Source organism: Andrographis paniculata, unplaced genomic scaffold, assembly GCF_009805555.1.
Source record: "Andrographis paniculata isolate CXL003 unplaced genomic scaffold, ASM980555v1 Contig52END, whole genome shotgun sequence".
Lineage (NCBI taxonomy): Eukaryota > Viridiplantae > Streptophyta > Magnoliopsida > Lamiales > Acanthaceae > Andrographis > Andrographis paniculata.
The window spans coordinates 7,859,600-7,878,574 of NW_026137587.1; the positions used below are offsets into that span (position 1 = coordinate 7,859,600).

The 18,975-nt window shown below is 34.7% G+C and overlaps 6 protein-coding genes across 6 annotated transcripts; 1 reads left to right on the top strand and 5 right to left on the bottom strand.

Moving 5' to 3' along the window:
• Positions 1–1,344: 1,344 nt before the first annotated feature.
• On the bottom strand, positions 1,345–2,844 carry LOC127254941 (probable glutathione S-transferase). Its single transcript, XM_051280298.1, has 2 exons — positions 2,407–2,844; positions 1,345–1,820 (listed from the first exon to the last, which is right to left on the bottom strand). The coding sequence occupies exons 1-2, from the start codon at positions 2,722–2,724 to the stop codon at positions 1,476–1,478; spliced, it is 663 nt and encodes a 220-aa protein (XP_051136255.1). The 5' UTR covers positions 2,725–2,844; the 3' UTR covers positions 1,345–1,475.
• Positions 2,845–4,588: 1,744 nt separating this feature from the next.
• On the bottom strand, positions 4,589–6,408 carry LOC127254969 (phenolic glucoside malonyltransferase 1-like). The gene has a single exon (XM_051280352.1). It carries the CDS (start codon positions 6,377–6,379, stop codon positions 4,841–4,843), a length of 1,539 nt encoding a protein of 512 aa, XP_051136309.1. The 5' UTR covers positions 6,380–6,408; the 3' UTR covers positions 4,589–4,840.
• A 1,691-nt stretch (positions 6,409–8,099) lies between these two features.
• On the bottom strand, positions 8,100–9,678 carry LOC127254929 (glutathione S-transferase U19-like). Its single transcript, XM_051280282.1, has 2 exons — positions 9,167–9,678; positions 8,100–8,623 (listed from the first exon to the last, which is right to left on the bottom strand). The coding sequence occupies exons 1-2, from the start codon at positions 9,485–9,487 to the stop codon at positions 8,282–8,284; spliced, it is 663 nt and encodes a 220-aa protein (XP_051136239.1). The 5' UTR covers positions 9,488–9,678; the 3' UTR covers positions 8,100–8,281.
• Positions 9,679–10,591: 913 nt separating this feature from the next.
• LOC127254288 (glutathione S-transferase U25-like) lies at positions 10,592–11,730 on the bottom strand. The gene is made up of 2 exons (XM_051279318.1): positions 11,294–11,730; positions 10,592–11,080 (listed from the first exon to the last, which is right to left on the bottom strand). The coding sequence occupies exons 1-2, from the start codon at positions 11,615–11,617 to the stop codon at positions 10,739–10,741; spliced, it is 666 nt and encodes a 221-aa protein (XP_051135275.1). The 5' UTR covers positions 11,618–11,730; the 3' UTR covers positions 10,592–10,738.
• Positions 11,731–12,062: 332 nt separating this feature from the next.
• Positions 12,063–13,063, bottom strand: LOC127254287 (probable glutathione S-transferase). Its single transcript, XM_051279317.1, has 2 exons — positions 12,624–13,063; positions 12,063–12,549 (listed from the first exon to the last, which is right to left on the bottom strand). Exons 1-2 carry the CDS (start codon positions 12,945–12,947, stop codon positions 12,208–12,210), a joined length of 666 nt encoding a protein of 221 aa, XP_051135274.1. The 5' UTR covers positions 12,948–13,063; the 3' UTR covers positions 12,063–12,207.
• A 1,806-nt stretch (positions 13,064–14,869) lies between these two features.
• LOC127254110 (nezukol synthase KSL3-like) lies at positions 14,870–18,388 on the top strand. The gene is made up of 12 exons (XM_051279010.1): positions 14,870–14,928; positions 15,013–15,395; positions 15,485–15,871; positions 15,959–16,079; positions 16,169–16,266; positions 16,362–16,576; positions 16,677–16,786; positions 16,870–16,968; positions 17,066–17,281; positions 17,350–17,497; positions 17,664–17,906; positions 18,000–18,388. The coding sequence occupies exons 2-12, from the start codon at positions 15,191–15,193 to the stop codon at positions 18,315–18,317; spliced, it is 2,160 nt and encodes a 719-aa protein (XP_051134967.1). The 5' UTR covers positions 14,870–14,928; positions 15,013–15,190; the 3' UTR covers positions 18,318–18,388.
• The last annotated feature ends 587 nt before the right edge of the window (positions 18,389–18,975 follow it).

Consider the following 18,975-nt stretch of genomic DNA (forward strand, 5'->3'; position numbering starts at 1 on the left):
TCTTTGAATTTTACTTTATTTTTGTTGAAAAATTACATCAACAAGCTTATTATAAACAACTTCTTTTTCTTTAATTTTGCTTTTATATCTTGTCATTTCAATAGTTTTGTATATGGTTATCACTCACACATACATTATATAGACACTCTCTACATTATTATATAGTTATTAAATAATTAGAGTTATGAAGAAGACATAAAATCATTATTCCTAAAGTAAACCCATTTAAGTGATCAAAATGGTAAAATAATAATAATAATCATAACATACATAATACAAATTATAATAACACCAAAGTCATTAAACTAACACTCGTTTGTAGCCTTTACATTTGAAAATATGTTATTTACTTATCTATTATGCATAAAATTATGATGAATAAGAAATTTAAAATTTTTTTTGGTATAAATCTTAATTAGTTACTAACTTTAATATAGTATAAATAAATATTATAGAGAATTATTCTTCATAACATCATTCAATAAATGTAGCTGCTTGTTTCTTATCCACACTGCAACTTGCTATCTAGAAATAATGTCCCCTGTCGGCCGGCCTAGCCCGGCTTGGATTGACCTGGTTAGGACCGGGTTCAATGTGTAACTAATTATGATATATTTCTAAATAAATAACATTAAAGAGTGTGTAATTTTTTTTTTTAATAAATAAAATTCTACAGTCGGGACCTGTACAATCCATGGGCTGGGCCAAGCTAATTTATAAATATTTTAACATGGCCCGAGACCGACCCAGAACCATATCCAGGCTGGCCCGCCTATGCTCGGTTTCAATTTTGTTTTATCATAATAAAATTAATCACCAATTTTACAGAATTATATTAAAATATAGTAGTAGTAGTTTATATTGAAAATAATTAAATTCAATAATTATTATTTTTTATTAAAAATATTCCATAAGGTACATATTTTTTTCTTCAATATTTTTTACTATTTACAAAATAATCTAAAACACAAAAATACTTCCAAAGAACATAAATAAACCAACACATGATACTAGTTGAGATAATGTTTCAATCAACAAAAGGTAAGTTGGAAGTCAAAAACAACAATAGAGAATCCAAAAAGAATCCAAAGAAAGAAGATCCAAAATCATGAATTAAGGCTGAAGAATACACGTAAATTAAAATTTTTTCAACATCTTCAAATTTTGGCTCATTGTCAAGAAATAGTTATATTCAAAAGATGGTAATCAATCAACTTCATTTCATGTTTCATGTGATACTTCTAGATCTTTCTCAAGGTATTTTATTAAGTACATATAGGTACTCAAGATCAAAATTAGATCCAAGAAATTTTTTGAGATGGAACTAAGACAAGGCCATGGACATCATAAGAAAAAAATAAAATAAAATAACCAAATTGCTTAAAGCATACACGAAATCAAAAGACGTTACAAAGTCATCAACATTATTACAAACAAGCGCGCGCAATCGATGTTCATACACTAAATTAAGGAGCCTAATCAAAGCCGAATCTCTTCCTAAGTACCAAAACAAAGTCGTAGACTTCCTTGGGATTGGGCAAGGATTTGGCGACGCTCTCCTTCTCCATGCATCGTTTGCCCCACGCCAACAATGTCGGGCAATGCTCTTCAATTTTAAAGTTTCCAAGAATCTCGTATGCCTCGAACCAACTATAAAAAGGAATCAAGGCCACATCCACAAACCCGAAGCTTTCTCCTCCAAAATATGGCTTTTCCCCTAACTCCCGCTCGAATAACTTTAGGTTATCTATAAATTCTTCGACTGCCGGTTGCCTCTCCCCTTCTTTTCCCGTCCATACTTTCATCGCGCTAGCGCTCACCTTTTTCATCCACATTATATTACAAACCTTAGTTTGTGCTGTTAATCTTATGTTTGCACTGTATATTCTATGGTAAAATTTTACAATATCGATTTTATACTCAAAATATTATATTTAAAATTTATTTTTCATTCGAATCATTCAAAACATTGTCTCCAAAGTTATCTTTAAATATAACGTTGGAACAATGAAAAAATACTACAAGGAAACACACCTAAAGTTTTGTTCGATTTGTATAGTATTTTCAACATCGTTTTCTACAACCCAAAAATACTTTTAAACTTTTTATGCTAAAAAGTAAAAACACAGTTTCCAATACTTAATTGCACAACAACATTTTGTCGCCAAGTAATATATATATATATATATATATATATGGCTATTAAATGTTCCCTGTAAAATTTATCAGATGAAATAAATTGAGACAAAATGCACAGCTGATTACTACTGAAATATACAATAAAAACAGTTTTGAATCAAACGACACAAATTATTCCAAAGATTAAAAAAGAATTAAGAAATATATAATCAATTAACACCAGAATAGCAATTCGTTTGCAATTAAGTTGAAAGCAAATAAATATACCTTCTTCTCGACGAGATCTGCCCAGAGCCTGGCGTGGGCTCTCTGGTAGGGATCAGAGGGAAGCAATGGCGGAGACTTATCCTTCCAGACCTCATCGATATACTCGACGATAATCAAAGACTCGCAGACGGGGTTACCATTGTGGATGAGGACAGGGATTTTCTTGTGGATAGGGTTTGTCTGAAGCAGAAGGGGGCTTTTGTTGCCCAAATTTTCCTCCTTGAATTCATAGTCGACCCCCTTTTCTGATAGAGCCACTCTGGCCCTCATCGCAAAACCACTGTAACGAGTGCCCAGAAGAACCACTTGTTCGCCCATCTCTTCTCTTTCTCTCCAGTCTCCACTTACTTGATAAGAAATTAAGAATAGGGTTTGGGGGTGTTTATTTATTTGAAGAGAGGGAGAGAGGGGTGTCGGCGTGTGGCTATTTCCGAGTTAGGTTATTGTCAAAAACAAGATCCGATACGCCATTTCTTTCACCTAACGACATTAAAAAATAGGCAGTTGGTATTCAAAATCACATGCAACCATTCCTACCCATTTTGAATCAAGTTAGGTGTGAACTACTTAAGTGAGCCAAAAAGTTTTTCAGACTTATACTCATATGGAAAAGTCTATGTTTATTTTTTGTGTTTACTTAATGTACATGTTAAGAAGTTAATTAAATTAATTTATATTTATTAAATATATTTTAAATAGATATAATTTTTAATTTTTGCTATTATTTTTATATAATTCTATGCATCAAATGTAATGTTGAAGATGCTAGATATCCACTTGTGAAGGATTTTTTCTTGCACTATGATTGATTTTTGTGAAATATTTCATGGAAATTAATAATTGTATTATATTAATCATCAAAATAAAAAAAAAAACTATGTAAATCTATGTATAAAAAACATAAAATAATTTTGATAAGATCAAATTTAAATTTAAATATAAAATCAAATATCTAAAATATTTCAATATCTCCTAAAAATTCAAATAAGTTTATAAAGAAAGATCGAAGCTGACGTAACTACAATTGTCCATCATGCTAGAATAAAAAATAATGTTCTCAACTGAATTAGAGTCGGAAATATGGAACTCTCACCGGGTTGGAAAATGACAGGACTCTTTTTGGAGTCAGAAACAATGGGACTCTCTTTGGAGTCGGAAATAATAGGACTCTCACCGAAGTCGAAAACAATGAGACTTTCACCGTAGTCAGAAACGACGGGTGTATTTCTTTAGTCTCCAAACCCATCGTACTCTATTTGGACTCTGCATTTTCCAAAAAAGATATATTTTTTTCCTCTCACAAAACATCTCATCATACATTATTTTAATATCAAATTCAAACTAAATTTTTCCCAAACTTATTAAAAGAAACATACCCGAAGTGTATCTCAATGCAATCGGAAGTAATGCTTTGTACTTAACCATGACAAAAAATCAAAGACCAAACTCGTACGCAAGATTAAGAAATAAATTTGACGGACAATCAATTGTAGATGGATCTCAAAATTGGAAAACTTCCGTTCATGCTAATCATAAATAAAAATCTCAAAATTTAAAACCTCCGTGTATATTTCAGATTGAATGTACCCAGAGAGACACACGTTACTATATTACATCTACTTTAGAAGAAAAATAAACTCTTATAGCATATAAAAATATTCTATATTGTATTGATTATATATCAAAATAAAAAATTTATATATAAACAACATAAAATATACTCTAAAAATCAAATCTAAATATATTAAATATTTAAAATATTTCAACAATTCTCAATAAAAATATCGAAGTTTTTTTTTTATATGCGTTCACTGAAAGAAACATGGGGACATTATTAATACAAGTGTCTTTATTAACAGGAGGAAGAAGAGATTTTTTTATATGCCCCTATTGAGTATTAATCATATTTTAATTTTTTAGATAACCAATCTTAAGAGATGCGTGTTAAATATGTCCCATATAGAAAAAAATATGGGAACTTACTTGCTTATAAGAGCGACGGGATCTCCGTTTAATGCCAGTTAGTTTTAAATTGGAAATTTGGATCCTTTTTAAAATGGTCACTTATATTGTTTGAATTTTAGATTTTTTTGAAAAAAATATTATAATTTTTTTTTTCACAAAACATTATTATTTTAATACCAAAATTAAATTAAAATTTTTCAAAACCCATAAAAAAATATAAAATATACATTTAGATCATCGAAGACAATAATAATTAATTTTGATGAGTGCAAAGAAAAGAGCTTACAAAAATAGAAAGTATAGTGCGATTTTATTAATGGGATCGAATCCCAACAATTTTGTTAGCCGTTCTTGTCCATTTTTGGGCAGGGATATTCGGTTTAAAACTTATTTAGTTTAACTAATTATTTTATAATATTTATTTTGTTTTTTTAAAATAATTAGTTAAACTGATTAAATTGGATGAATTTTAAACTGACGATGTATTGCCCCATTTTTGTCGGTTTAAGGGCAGCGATCCATGTGAGTGCTTGTGGACCGTCCGATCAAACACATCTGCGAACGCATCCATCGTCTCCTTCTTCAAGCATAGTCCGATCTCCAATCCTCCGCCGGAATCCATGGCGGCCGACACCGATACAGCCCGCTCCCAATCAATCGCCCCCGTCTCGAACTTCCTCGGCCGCCCCCATCCATAATCCGCCGAATACATACTGAACTTCGGCGACCCCGCCACCGCCAGCACCCGTTTCCCCGTCAGTCCCCCGTACTTCTCCGGCCAGTTCTTGCCATCCGCGAGAATCCCCTCCTTGTTATCCACAATCTCACGTATCGCTTCTCCGAGAAGCTCCGCCGCCGTCGCGAGCCCTGCCTCGCCTTTCAACGACCCGTGGCTCGTCTCCGCCAACAACATCGATAGACAGTTCCCGAAGTACGCCTCCGGCAGCGGCGGATTCAGTCGCCTGCGGCAGTCGGCGGTGAACACCATGTACTCCGGCTCATCGTCGGCGATCGGTTCCGCTCTCGCGAGGCTGGTCCAGACCAGCCCGCACGTGACTGTGAAGGAAGTCACGTGCGTCAAACACGGCCGTGTTTCGACAATGTACTGCTTTAGTTTCTTGATTTGATCATTAGTGAGGACGAAAGTCCGGCGAACTTTGTTCAGTGGGAATGGGAGCTTTGGGAATTTAACGCCTTGGTATTGGATTTGCATTTTCCAGAAGATGGAACCCAAATCGTCGGGGTCTTTGAACCCGGTCCGGTCCAGAACCGGCGCCGGATCCGAATAGTTGAACTCGCCGGACTTGTTGACGGCGGCCCAAGATTTCACGAAATCGACGGTGCACCTCGCATCGCCGATGGCGTGGTGGTTGTTGATGCCCACGCACACGCCGTGCCCCGGAAAGAGCGTGACTTGCACGGCCAGTACAGAGAACTCAATCCCGCCGGCGGACTGCTCCGCCGGAGGCAGCTGAGGGACGCAATCGTAAAACTCGTCGGCGTTTCGTGAGTGATTTCCGACGAGGTGGTTGAAATCCTTATCCGACTCAGAGACTGTGAATGAAACGGAGTCGCCGGGGGCGAATCTTGCGAAGGGCATGCGGCCGGAGTCGTCGGGAATGACAATTTTCCCGGTGAGTGGGAGAAATCGGGCGAGCGTTTGAGCTAGGGATTGCTTCAAATTGGGGACGATGGTTTGAAGAAATTGGGATTTGGTGCAGCTGGGGATTTCGTAGAAGAGGAGACGGTGGGCGGGGTGGAAGTACAACCATATTAGGTCGAGGGGGGTGAGGGGGAGAATGAGCTCCGCCGTCGGCAGATCCTCCGCCGACGGCTGAATGTTGCAGCGTTCGATCGCGTTTCCGGCCATCGGAAAGAGCTTTCTGTGAAGAAGTGATGGATATGGCAATTGCAGGTACCTTCGGGGGAAATTTATGGAGTTATGTACAGTACAGAACAGAATTGGGACAGCTCCAACACATGACATAGCTAGCACACAAGGTCTCATGCACCGACGTGTTATTTATTTATTATTACACTCTTCTATAAAAAAATTTAGTCACACCTCTGACTGAACATTTAAATGTTTTTCAATCTTATCTCCACATGGGCTAATCACGTAATCCATCAAAATTAGTCCATGCATGAAAATTAAATAAAATAAAAAATATTATATTAAAAAAGTGATAAGTAGTTAGATGTATTTTTGGAAATTTAGTTAAGAAGCAAAAAATAAAGAGAGAATTCAATAAAGTTAGTGGTATTTGTTGTAAATAAATATTGAATGGAGGGCAAAAATTAAATATTGATTTGTTGACTTTGTCGAAATTAGTAATTAGATAAATTTAACGGACGGACTAAAAAGAAAAGTAAGAATAAATTTGGGGGACGAAGGGAGTAATATTTATATAAATATTTTTGTACTATTTATTAATAGTATTTTTATTTTTTTAAAATCTAAAATAGTTAATTTTTTTTTACAAAATATTATATTAAATACTAACATTTTACTACTATTATTATTATTTTTTTTCAAATTAAAAATCTAATACTAAAAATTATTGTCTAAAGTAGAATAAATTTGTGAATTCTTAAAATATTGTAGAGTTGGATAAAATTACTTTTTTTTTTACTCCCCGTTTCACAAAATTGTGTTAAAAACTTTTCGGCATAAGTTTTAATGTGTGGAATTTTGATTGAAACCTTTTAGTATTTTGTACTTTTTAAAAAATAAAAAATAAAAAATAAAAAATTGATATAATTGTTTACTTAAAAAATGAAATGAAAATTTTTAGGAGATGAAGGGAGCTAGTATTATATTTTTGTTGGATGTCTTATTTCTTATAGATTTAAGTTACATATACACATAAGTTTAAAGACCTCAACTACCCATATATATCATTAATTAACTTGTAAATAGATCTAAAAAATATTCTTATTTTCCGAATAGAAATATTAAAGAGCATTCTACATCATATCATATTCGTGAGTCACGATATAGCTGTACCAATCAATGTATATTTGAGCTGTATTTATGGTCAATTATTTAGAAAAATAATTATATGGATCTTTAATTAGGGTGTGGTCCTATGTAGTTTGATTTGATTTTGTTTTGATTTTTTATTTAAATAATAATTTAAATGTAATATATATATATATATATATTTTTGTTTAAAAGATGATTAATGTATTTTTATAGAAAATTACAATAATTAAATAAAATTGAAACCCTAAACTCCGAAAATTAAATCAGTTGTTAGTATTGTCTAAGGCCATGACAATCCCCTAACAAAGGATATATTTTGTTCTTTCTCCTCTTCACATCATAATCAAGACTTGATGAAGTTCAAATATTTAGAAGCCCCTACATTAATTGGTATATACAATATGAACACATATGCAATGAAATCATGCAATGATTGTTACCATAATTAAACCTAATTAAAGAAGCCACGTCATTAGTCAAAGAATCTCAGTTACCTCAGATTTGAAAAATAAAATAAAATGAATCACGACTACATATATATGCTAGATCATTGATAATGACCTAACAACAAAATAAAATTTAAAATTTATTTTTTTATTTGTAGGTTTTATTATAAACCAAGTCAAAGTCTTGTTAGTGGCAGAAACATGTTAGTAACGTTCCTTTTTTTAATGTTAGCTTAATTTTAGAAGTCATTAGTTATTTTAGGAGTGTATTGTATATATTAAGTTAATTACAGAAGTGCAATAAAAGATTCCTCTTATTTTATACTTTCCAAACTTACACGAGCAAGACCACATTATTTATGACACAAACTTCAACTATAATAATAATATGAAAAAGAAAAAAGAAAAAACAAAGGAGGAGGAATAAAAATTATAAAACATCACATCAAATATTCGACAAAATGAACAAGTAAGGCTATTAAAAGCCGTACTTCTTCTTCAAAAGCAAAACATACTCGTAAACCTTCTTTGGATCCGCCAAGGACTTGGAAACACTCTCCCTCGCCATACACCGTTTGCCCCATGCTACTAGTTTCGGGCAATGCTCTTCGATGCTAAAATTACCACAAATTTCGTACGACTCAAACCAACAATAGTAAGTCACCAAAGCCACATCAAGAAATCCAAAGTGATCGCCTCCGAAGTAGGGTTTGTCCCCTAACTCCCCTTCCAACATCTCAAGGGCCTCGATGAATTCTTTCTTGCCCGCCTCATGTTCTTCCCCTTTGAGTGCCCAAATCTTTCTTGTCGAATAAGACACCTATGTTGATTATATACATAATCAAGCACAAAATTAGACCTATGAAGCTTTAATTTGTTGCACACCTTAATTTTTGTGATATATGCATATGTTCTTGTTTTTAAATTTAGATGTTTATTTTATTTTATGATCCCTAGAAACAATTATAGGGGAAGATTAGACACTTTGTTCAAAATTTGTGTGTTTTAACATTTTTTTTTATATTATTTAATTATACTATTACCTAATTTACTGCTAAAAACGAAAATCATCATTTACCAATTTTTATTTCAAAAATTTCAAATTCAAAATAATAAAGACATCTCAAAATACAAATACAATAGCATGATAAATTAATTTCCATATATACAATATGAGGTAGAGTTTTATATAATACAAAACATATATTCCAAATTAACATTTTTGTAAAATGATGCAGTTTACTCCCTTGTACTTAAAAATTATATTCTGTTCTTTTGTTAAATCTGTATTTGAGGTAATTTCGAATAGATAATATATATTTTTTAACGATGGATATTGTTTTCATAAATAAATAATGCTTACTTTCTTGTCGATAAAATCAGCCCAGAATCTGGCGCGAGCTCTCTGGTAGGGATTGGAGGGCAACAATGGAGACTTATCATTATCTTTCCAGACCTCATCGATATACTCGACGATTATCAAAGACTCAGAGATGGGGTTGCCATTGTGGATCAAGACAGGGACTTTCTTGTGGATAGGGTTTGTCTGAAGAAGAAGTGGACTTTTGTTGCTCAAGTCTTCTTCCCTGTACTCAAACTCCACTCCCTTCTCGTACAAAGCCACATTTGCCCTCGTAGAGAACATGCTGAAACGAGTGCCCAGGACAATCACCTTATCCGCCATTAATTGATTTAATTCAGATCGATTTTGTTGAGGACTCCCGTTTGCGGGATATGTAACTAGTGGCTTAGTTTCCCTAACAAGTTCGAGCTTTTAGGTGAGACGGTCATTAGCTTCCGACAGATTTCTATAATATATATTGCCTTAGTAATTAATATGGTTGTCGGAATTGATTCGGTAAGGATGCTGTATTTAGTTATTTATAGGTAAAGAATGGTGTAGAAGTCGTGTCCAAGTTTTCTATACAAGGTTCAATTGGATTGATTATTCGTTTGATGAGACTTATCCAATTATTTATTTGATTTTGAGTTATTATTTTTGTCTCAGGTCATTGCTGACGAAACATATTATACAGTTTTAGAAATAAAAAGTTTAAAATAGTAAAAAATATATATATTTATTGTAATACTTTGTGAAGGAGATTTTGATGAAATATATATATATATTTAAAAAATTACTATTAAAAGTTTAAAAAATGTACGTGTCAATAATTAAATTAAAAAAATATTTAAATATTTTAAACAATACTAAAAATAAAAATATTGCGATAACAAAGGCAAATTTGATACGTGATTCTAGAGGTAGGGCCCACTAATGAAATTTTGTCCTTATGACCCTTCAAAGAAGATTAGACAAGAATAATGCTCCGATCATTTTACACATCAATTTATTATTATTAATTTTTAATACAAAATATTATATTCAAATCACTGTCTTATTTAAAAGTAAAAGCAAATTCAAAACCAAAATAAAAAATTTAATAACAAGAATAAAGACAATGTTTAGACATATGTTTTGATCACTTTTGAAACCTTGTGAATTTTTGTCATATTATATTAAATATTCGTCTTGTGAACTCTCTTCACTCCCACAATATAATACAATTTTATTTGACCGTGTAATTAATTTATTTGTACAAACTAAATTGGTAAGTTCACAATTTTGTTTGTGGTAAGGTGTTCTAATTGCTAGATTTGCTAAGGCAATCTAGAGCACATGTGTGAAAAATGAGATACTATCAATGTCAAATTTATCGCCTAATTTGGACATACGATACATATTTAGAATCATCGTAAACTATGTTACCTTGTTAAGAACATAACAAAATAACAAACCTTAAAATTTATTCGAAAACAAGACATCATATGCGGCGCACGAGAGTGAACCACAACAACAATCACACAATCGAACTCTAGAGCGAACATGTTTAACTCTAGATCGCGCACAAGACAATACAAGACGATCATAAGATTATTACACGCGGAGTAACTTCATCTTCGAAGACATAATCTCATAAACCTTCTTAGGATCCGCCAAGGACTTGGCGACACTCTCCTTCTCCATGCAGCGTTTCCCCCACGCCACGAGGTTTGGACAATGTTCTTCGATACTAAGATTGCCGAAAGTCTCGTATGTCTCAAACCAGCAATAGTATGGCACCAATGCCACATCGACAAACCCGAAATGATCGCCTCCGAAGTAGGGTTTGTCCCCTAACTCTGTCTCGAACAGCTTCAGAGCTTCCATGAATTCTTTCTTGCCTGCCTCATACTCTTCCCCTTTTTCTGCATAAAGCTTTCTTCCCGACAGATACACCTGTGAATTAATATGTATTGGCATTACTTTGTTATTACACAAATTAATTCGTCGACCACATATCTTAATCCCCAACAGTCCCAATTTGGATTTGGGAATTTTTTTTTTAGTAATTGAACAAGTTGAATCACAATTATTAGTTAAACCAATTAAGAGCTAGCTAGCTAGCACAATTGTTAATTTAATTAAACCAATAAAATATAGTAATACTACCTTTTTGTCGATAAGATCTGCCCAGAACCTGGCGTGGGCTCTCTGGTAGGGATCAGAGGGCAGCAATGGAGACTTATCTTTCCAGACCTCATCGATGTACTCGACGATGATCAAAGACTCGCAGACAGGCTTGCCGTTGTGGATGAGGACAGGGATCTTCTTGTGGATAGGGTTTGACTGAAGGAGAAGAGGGCTTCTGTTGGTGAGGACCTCCTCCCTGAAGTCGTAGTCGACGCCCTTCTCGGACAGAGCCACTCGGACTCGCATCACGAACAAGCTGTGAACAGTGCCCAGCACAATCACCTTATGATCATCGTCCGCCATTACTGTGTATTTTTGATCGAATAAGGAAATTAGATCTGAAGAGGGCAGGCGGTAGGGTTGGTGTGAGATCCAATTTGCAAAGCCCGAGGGTACCGTTCTCGAGAATTGAAGATAATGGAGTATTAATTTATATGAAATCGATGACCCATGTCTCAAAAATTTTAAGCTTTTTTTTAAAAAAAATAAAAATAATTCCACATGTTTAAATTAAGTTTTTAAATTATATTTTACTTTTTAAGCTATAGTATACAAGACGTTTGTTTTGACCACTTTTAATACAAATTTATTTGACCGTATAATTAATTTATTTGTACACATAACTAAATTGGAAGTTTCTTGGGGAATGCATGTGTAAAAAATGAGATACTAATTGATGCACACTTTTTCATTATAATTTTTACTTCATATCGATCTTGGATCAATTTATAAACATTAATTCACAAGATAACAAACCTTAGAATTAATTTATTCAGAAACAAGAAATCGTATGTGACCCACGAAAGTGAACCGCAACAACAATCCCAAAGGAAGAACAAAAACAAAACTAGAAAGGCAAAAACACAAGACGACAATGAACAAGATGATTACATTTACAGGCCGAGGTTATTCCTGAAAGACAAGACAAGCTCATAAATGTCGTTAGGATCCGCCAAGGACTTGGCGACAGTGTCCCTCTCCATGCAGCGTTTCCCCCACGCCACGAGGTTGGGGCAATGCTCTTCGATGCTGAGATTGCCTAAAGTCTCGTATGTCTGAAACCAGCACTGGTATGCCAGCAAGGCCACATCGACAAACCCGAGTTGATCTCCTCCGAAGTAGGGTTTGTCCCCTAACTGCTCCTCCAACAGCTTCAGAGCTTCGATGAACTCTTTCTTGCCTGCCTCGTACTCTTCCCCTTTCCCCACCAAAAGCTTTCTTGTCGAGGGATACACCTGTAGTGTCAATATAATTAACCAAATAAGATCACATACAATTATTTATTAATTAATTGATTCAGTAATAATACCTTTTTGTCGATAAGATCTGCCCAGAACCTGGCCTGGGATCGCTGGTAGGGATCAGAGGGTAACAATGGAGACTTATCTTTCCAGACCTCATCGATATACTCGACGATGATGAGGGACTCGCAGACGGGTTTGCCGTTGTGGATGAGGACAGGGATTTTCTTGTGGATAGGGTTTGACTTTAGGAGAAGAGGGCTTCTGTTGCTCAAATCCTCCTCCCTGAACTCGTAGTCGACGCCCTTCTCGGCCAGAGCGACTCTGACCCTAATCGCGAACATGCTGTGAACAGTGCCCAGCAAGATCACCTTACGATCATCATCCCCCATTGTAGTAATTTTGATCGATATTATGAAGAAAATTAGATCTGATGGATGGTTGGTTAATTGGGTTAAATCTGTCTGAATTGAAGTGGCACTCAGATTGAGATAGAGATAGAGATAGAGCGCTTATATATAGATAGATAAAGTTAAAGAGGGCAAAGGTCCAGAGTGTTCTCACCAGATTCGTCTGTATTTGCTCAGGTCACTGCTGACGCTACTTGTTTATTTTTGCATATTTCAAATAATAATGTTGATCAAATATTTTATTATATATATATAAATTTAACTGACAATCAAAAATATTAATACTATAATTTTGGCGGTGGAAAAAGAAGTAAAATACGTTGAAACGATGACTTCAAATTGGCGGGCGTACGTACACACGTTAGTTCCAGAAGGCAGAAGGGGCCGCCATCAAGTAGCTATCTAGTCTTTGGTTTCTTTCTCTTCATTTTCAACCTTCTATTTAATGATGAAAACGATTTGTGTTTAGAAATTGGTTTATATTTATAGTGTGTATTTGTGACTTTTCCAATCGGCTTATTCTATTAAAAGTTCTAAAAGTGCACCATATAGATTTTTCAAATCCTTGCTTCTACATATTTTGACTTTGTACATACATTGACAGCTAAAGTCATGATAATTTATATTTTAAATTTTTATATGTTAATATATATATATATATGTAATTTCAATATTTATTATATGTATACATTATAAATTTATAGGGCTTATGGCCCAATCAAAAATGGGTTAGGGCGGCAGCCTAGTTCATGGCCAGCTACGTCCATTGTTGGGTTATTGGGCCTTGTAGTAAGGCTTCATTTTGGGGTTATTTGAGGACTCCTTACATGATAATTCATGGCTTTTTATTTTTATTTATTTTATATTTTATATTTTATTTTATTTTTTATTATTTTTTTATTTTATCATGATAATTCATGGCTTACAGGGTGTGCTTTTAGTGTTTCTATTTTTCTTTTTTATTTTGTATTTCTAATTTTATTATTTTTTAAACTAGAATAACTGTTTGATGTAATTTTCCTTCGCTGGGCATACGCTTATAATGCACAGACACACTTCAAGGGAATAATTCTTACATTTCTCCCAAAAAAACAACGGTTTGGCTCAGAAAAGTTTTTCTAGAGTTTCGAGCAAAAAATAAATTATAGATTTTATAAAAATGTGATTAAATTTATTTTTTAAAATAATATTAACAAAAAATATATAATAAATTCTATAAAAAAATAAAATTTATTTAAATTATGTATAGAATAAACGGACATCGACAAAGTGTATAACAATAAGTAAAAAATAAATAATAATTTAACCATTATGAAATCAGTAATCCAATAATAATAATAAAAAAAACAATATGACATTGTTAGGCTAGAGATAATCGTAAAAAAAAAAAATAGTAAAAAAAGAAAGTAAAATTTAGTCCTAATTATGTTTACAAGTAATTTAAAAATATAATAATAATGGAATGAAATTAAAAAATATGAGCCATTTTGGATCCAAACCCTAGCAATTGCTCATGCTGATAGAGCCGGCACTGAATGAGCCGGCTAAAGATGATGATTAGCATAATAAATATGAATTGAAGAAATATATTGTTTAACATCATCGTCACCATGCATCACGATCAATTTGTCAACCAGAAAGTCTAACTACTATTCCGACCAAAGAGTACCTAATTAATTTATTTAATCCCGGCCGCCGGCAAGCGGATGTAAATCATACATAGAATTTGTCCCATGCAATATAATGGCAAATATATTAATATATATGCACCTGAAACTTCACTGCCATCTTCAGACATCAGCTATATACTTCCATTAGTCTTTAATTCAGAGCTAGCTTAGCTTAATATTCACACTGGTCGGTTAGTATTGAATTAATGTTCCTCTGAACAAAATAACAATAATAATGTCATCATCTGGCGGCCATCACTTTAATCCTCTGCAGGCAACCCAATTTTCGCAAGGTATGTATATATATGTTTGTGTGTGTGTATATATATATATGTATGTATGTATGTATGTATGTCCTGGTTAACTCCTTTCTCTAGGAAGTGGCAGCGTATGTGGACGAACAAAATCAATCGTAAAGGTTCCATCAGTGAGCCAGCCTCCCAGAAAGTTGGATCAAGATTACTACAAGGAGAAGATTCGAAAGAGTTTGAGGATCAGTGATAATAATGCTAGCTGGAAGTGTCTCCGTCGGCGTATGATACGGCCTGGGTGGCAATGGTGCCGGCCGGGGAATATTCCGGCAGGCCTAGGCCTCGTTTTCAGCAGTGCCTCCAATGGGTAATGGAAAACCAGAATGGGGACGGGTCATGGGGACTCAATCCAGGTCACCCCTCCCTCGTTAAGGACTCACTTTCACGCACTCTGGCATGCGTCCTCGCCCTCCGGACATGGAACCTCGGCCACCGCCTTCTCCGACAAGGTAGTGAACTAACATGTTTAATGTCTGCAAATCCTAGATCTCTGTATTACAGTGATGTGTGTTGGATTTTGATTTTGTTTGAATTGTAGGTTTGGATTATATTGGATCAAATGCTTGGGCTACCTCTTCTGCTGATCAGATATCTCCAATTGGATTTAATATCGTGTTTCCCGCCATGGTTGATCATGCTCTCGAACTGGATTTAACTCTTCCATTAAGCCAGAGCCTGATTGATTCACTCATTCGCAATCGAGATTCTGAAATTAGGCTTTGCGGAAGAAATTATGGTAACTTGGGGTATGTTGCTGAAGGACTTGGCGACTATTGTGATTGGAAGCAGCTCTTGAACAATCGAAGAAGTAATGGCTCGTTGTTCGACTCGCCGGCCACCACTGCTGCTGCTCTGATTCGATGCCCTGATGATCGTAAAAGCTTTCAATACTTGGCTACGGTTGTCGACTCTTTTGGTGGATGGGGTGCGCACACCGCAAATTCATATACTATTTCAAATTTATCTCTTGATTAATATTCGATCTCATTGGTCTTTTTTTTTTTTGGGGAAGTACCGTCTGTCTATCCTATGCACATGCATACTCATCTCCGCCTAGTCGACACTATGGAAAGGTTGGGCGTCGATCGCCATTTCAGAGAAGAGCTTCGCATTATTCTTGATGAAATATACAGGTGATATGTATATATATATATATGTCTTAACATCTACCTATATTAATTTCATTGGTGTGGATATAACCAAAATGCTTGCTGCCAAACAGGGGTTGGCTGGCGAAAGACGAAGGGATATTTTCTGATATCAGTTGTCTAGCCATGGCATTTCGACTGCTACGAACTAATGGATATGATGTCTCATCAGGTTCTGTATTCTTCCATTGGCATTGCATAATTCTTCGATTTTCAAATCGACAAAAGTGTGTTAATTACCCTTTGTTGTATTTTTTAATGTATTAGATGAATTGGCTGCTTTTGTTGATGAAGAGGACTTCTTTGGTACATGTGGGATACAAAACACCAGCGTCGCGACATGTCTAGAACTCTACAGAGCTTCACAAGTGAGAATATACGAAGAAGAACCGGTTTTGGAGAAAACTCTTACATGGACTAGAGAGTTTCTGAAGCAACAAGTGTTGAACCAAAACATTCCTGACAAGAAACTATGTACAGAGGTGATACTTAGTGTTGATTTTCAGGGGAATGACCCCCTCATTCCTCAACAAACTAACTCTTTTAATTAACTCGACTCAAATATTGTTTGGATCTTGAAAGGTGGAACATGACCTGAGGAATTTCTATGGGAAACTTGATCGAGTTAGTCATAGACGAAGCATTGAATTATATGATGTCGAAGAATTCCAAATGCTAAAAACGGCATATAGGTGGAACCTCTCTTATAGCTGATATCCCCTTCATTTCATTGGATTTTTTGTTGATGCTAACTGCAAATTGTTTCGAACATTAGGTGTCGTACAATTTACAATGACGACCTTGCCATGTTCGCAGCGCAAGACTTCAGAATGTCCCAAGCACAGTACCAAGAAGAACTAACACAAGTTCAGAAGTACAATAATGGATACAAATCAAGAAACATATGGCGTTTTCTTTTTACATCATATATATATATATAACTAAGATGCATTGGGTGTCAATTAAAACAGGTGGTTCGTCGACTGCAATATGGATAGCATGAAACAATCGAGGGACACTTGTCTAGTATCTTCAGCATTTGCTGCTGGTGTTATGGCTGACACTGAATTAGCCCAGGCTCGTATAGCCTTCGCTCAATGCTCAATTCTCTTAACTTTGATTGATGATTTTATCGATAATTATGGATCCAAAGAAGAGTCGATCCGCCTTGTAGAGTTATTAAGGAAGTACGATTTCTTCTTTCTTCCAAGTTATGCCTGTTCTTCCAAAATCTTACAGCATCATTTGGTTGCAGCTGGGATAAGCAGAATCTGGAGGAGATCTCTTACAGCTCTAGAGAAGTAGAGATAATGTATACTGCATTATGCAAAAACATGGACGAACATGCCGAAAAGGCTTATGCTGTGCAAGGCCGTTGTGTTAAGCATGAACTGCACAAATTGGTACTTCTTTACAACACTTCAACCCTGTTTCCATTGCTACTATTAACACTTCATTTTGACCCCAAACCTCATTACAAACTAACAAAGGATGGTTATCATATCCATCTGATCTTTAACAATGATAATTAGTTTTACAATTTTTATTTTTTATTTTCGGTTGGAGCAGTGGCTTGAGTTACTTATGGAGTTCCTAAATGAGAAGGGTTGGGGAGACAAAAAGATTACAGCCATGGATCAATACATTTCCACTTCTTGTATAACTGGGGGCTTCAAAATCTCTTTTGTTACAGTCAGTTATTTCCTAGGACACAAAATTCTCGAGGACGTATCTTCAAGTCCCGATTTCAACACTATGTTCTACCACACATGCTTGGCCGGTCGACTCCTCAACGACATCAAGACTTACAAGGTAATAACAAGCCTTCATTAACTATGTTTATTATATATAAATAAATATAGGTGGATTCAACATTGAACAATGTATTTTTTGAGTTTTGAGCAGAGGGAACAGGAAGAAGGTGTCTTGAACATCATCTGCATGCTTACAGCTGGAGGATCTTTGTCAGAGGAGGAAGCCGTTTCGATGGCACAGCGAATGCAAGAAGACAGTCAGAGAAAAGTTTGGCAAATGGTTTGTCTGAGTAAAGGCAACATGGTTCCTAGAAGATGTCAAGAATTCTTGTGGGCGCTATGTAAGATGGCTAACTGGCTGTACAATGAAGATGGAGGGGATCAATTCTCGTTTCCAGATCAAATTGTCGACGATATTAACGCATTGATTTGGGAGCCACTCGAGCTTCCTCATATTATTCAAAGTTGAAGGTGGTGAAGATGATGAATGTAGATGGTTAATTGGGTTGTTTTTTTTTTTTTTTAATGCAATTTATGTAAGATGGCTAATGGTTGGGTTGGAATTTTTTTTGTTCATATATCCGGACTCATGTTTCTGCATCATTAACATTACATGATATTTTCTGAGAAAATCACTAGAATCTTATTTTTATAATACATCTGGACAATTCTTCTAGATCGGATGGATGGCAGTAAAATACTATTCAAATATCTGATCACATGATGTCATCATATTTTTGCAAATCGACATAAAAGATTTTTAAATTTTGATTATAAAACACGATACCAAAAGTAGATGGGGGCCTTCATTATTGGACAAGATTATTTGGGCATTTCTTGTAGGATTTGAATTTGAACGTGGAAATGACAAAATTTCACAACATCATCATATTTTCTTCGCAAATCGACATAAAATATTTCTAAATTTAAATTATAAATTACGGTACGAAAAGTAGATGGACCTTCATTATCTAGCAAGATAAAAACCATTTACGTTGCATTTGAAAGATGCATTTATGTATATTAGATTTGATTGCACAAGATTATTTGGCCCATTTCTTGTAGGATTTGAATTTGTATTTGAAAATGACAATAGACACAAGTAGTTACTATGCTCGGATGAATCC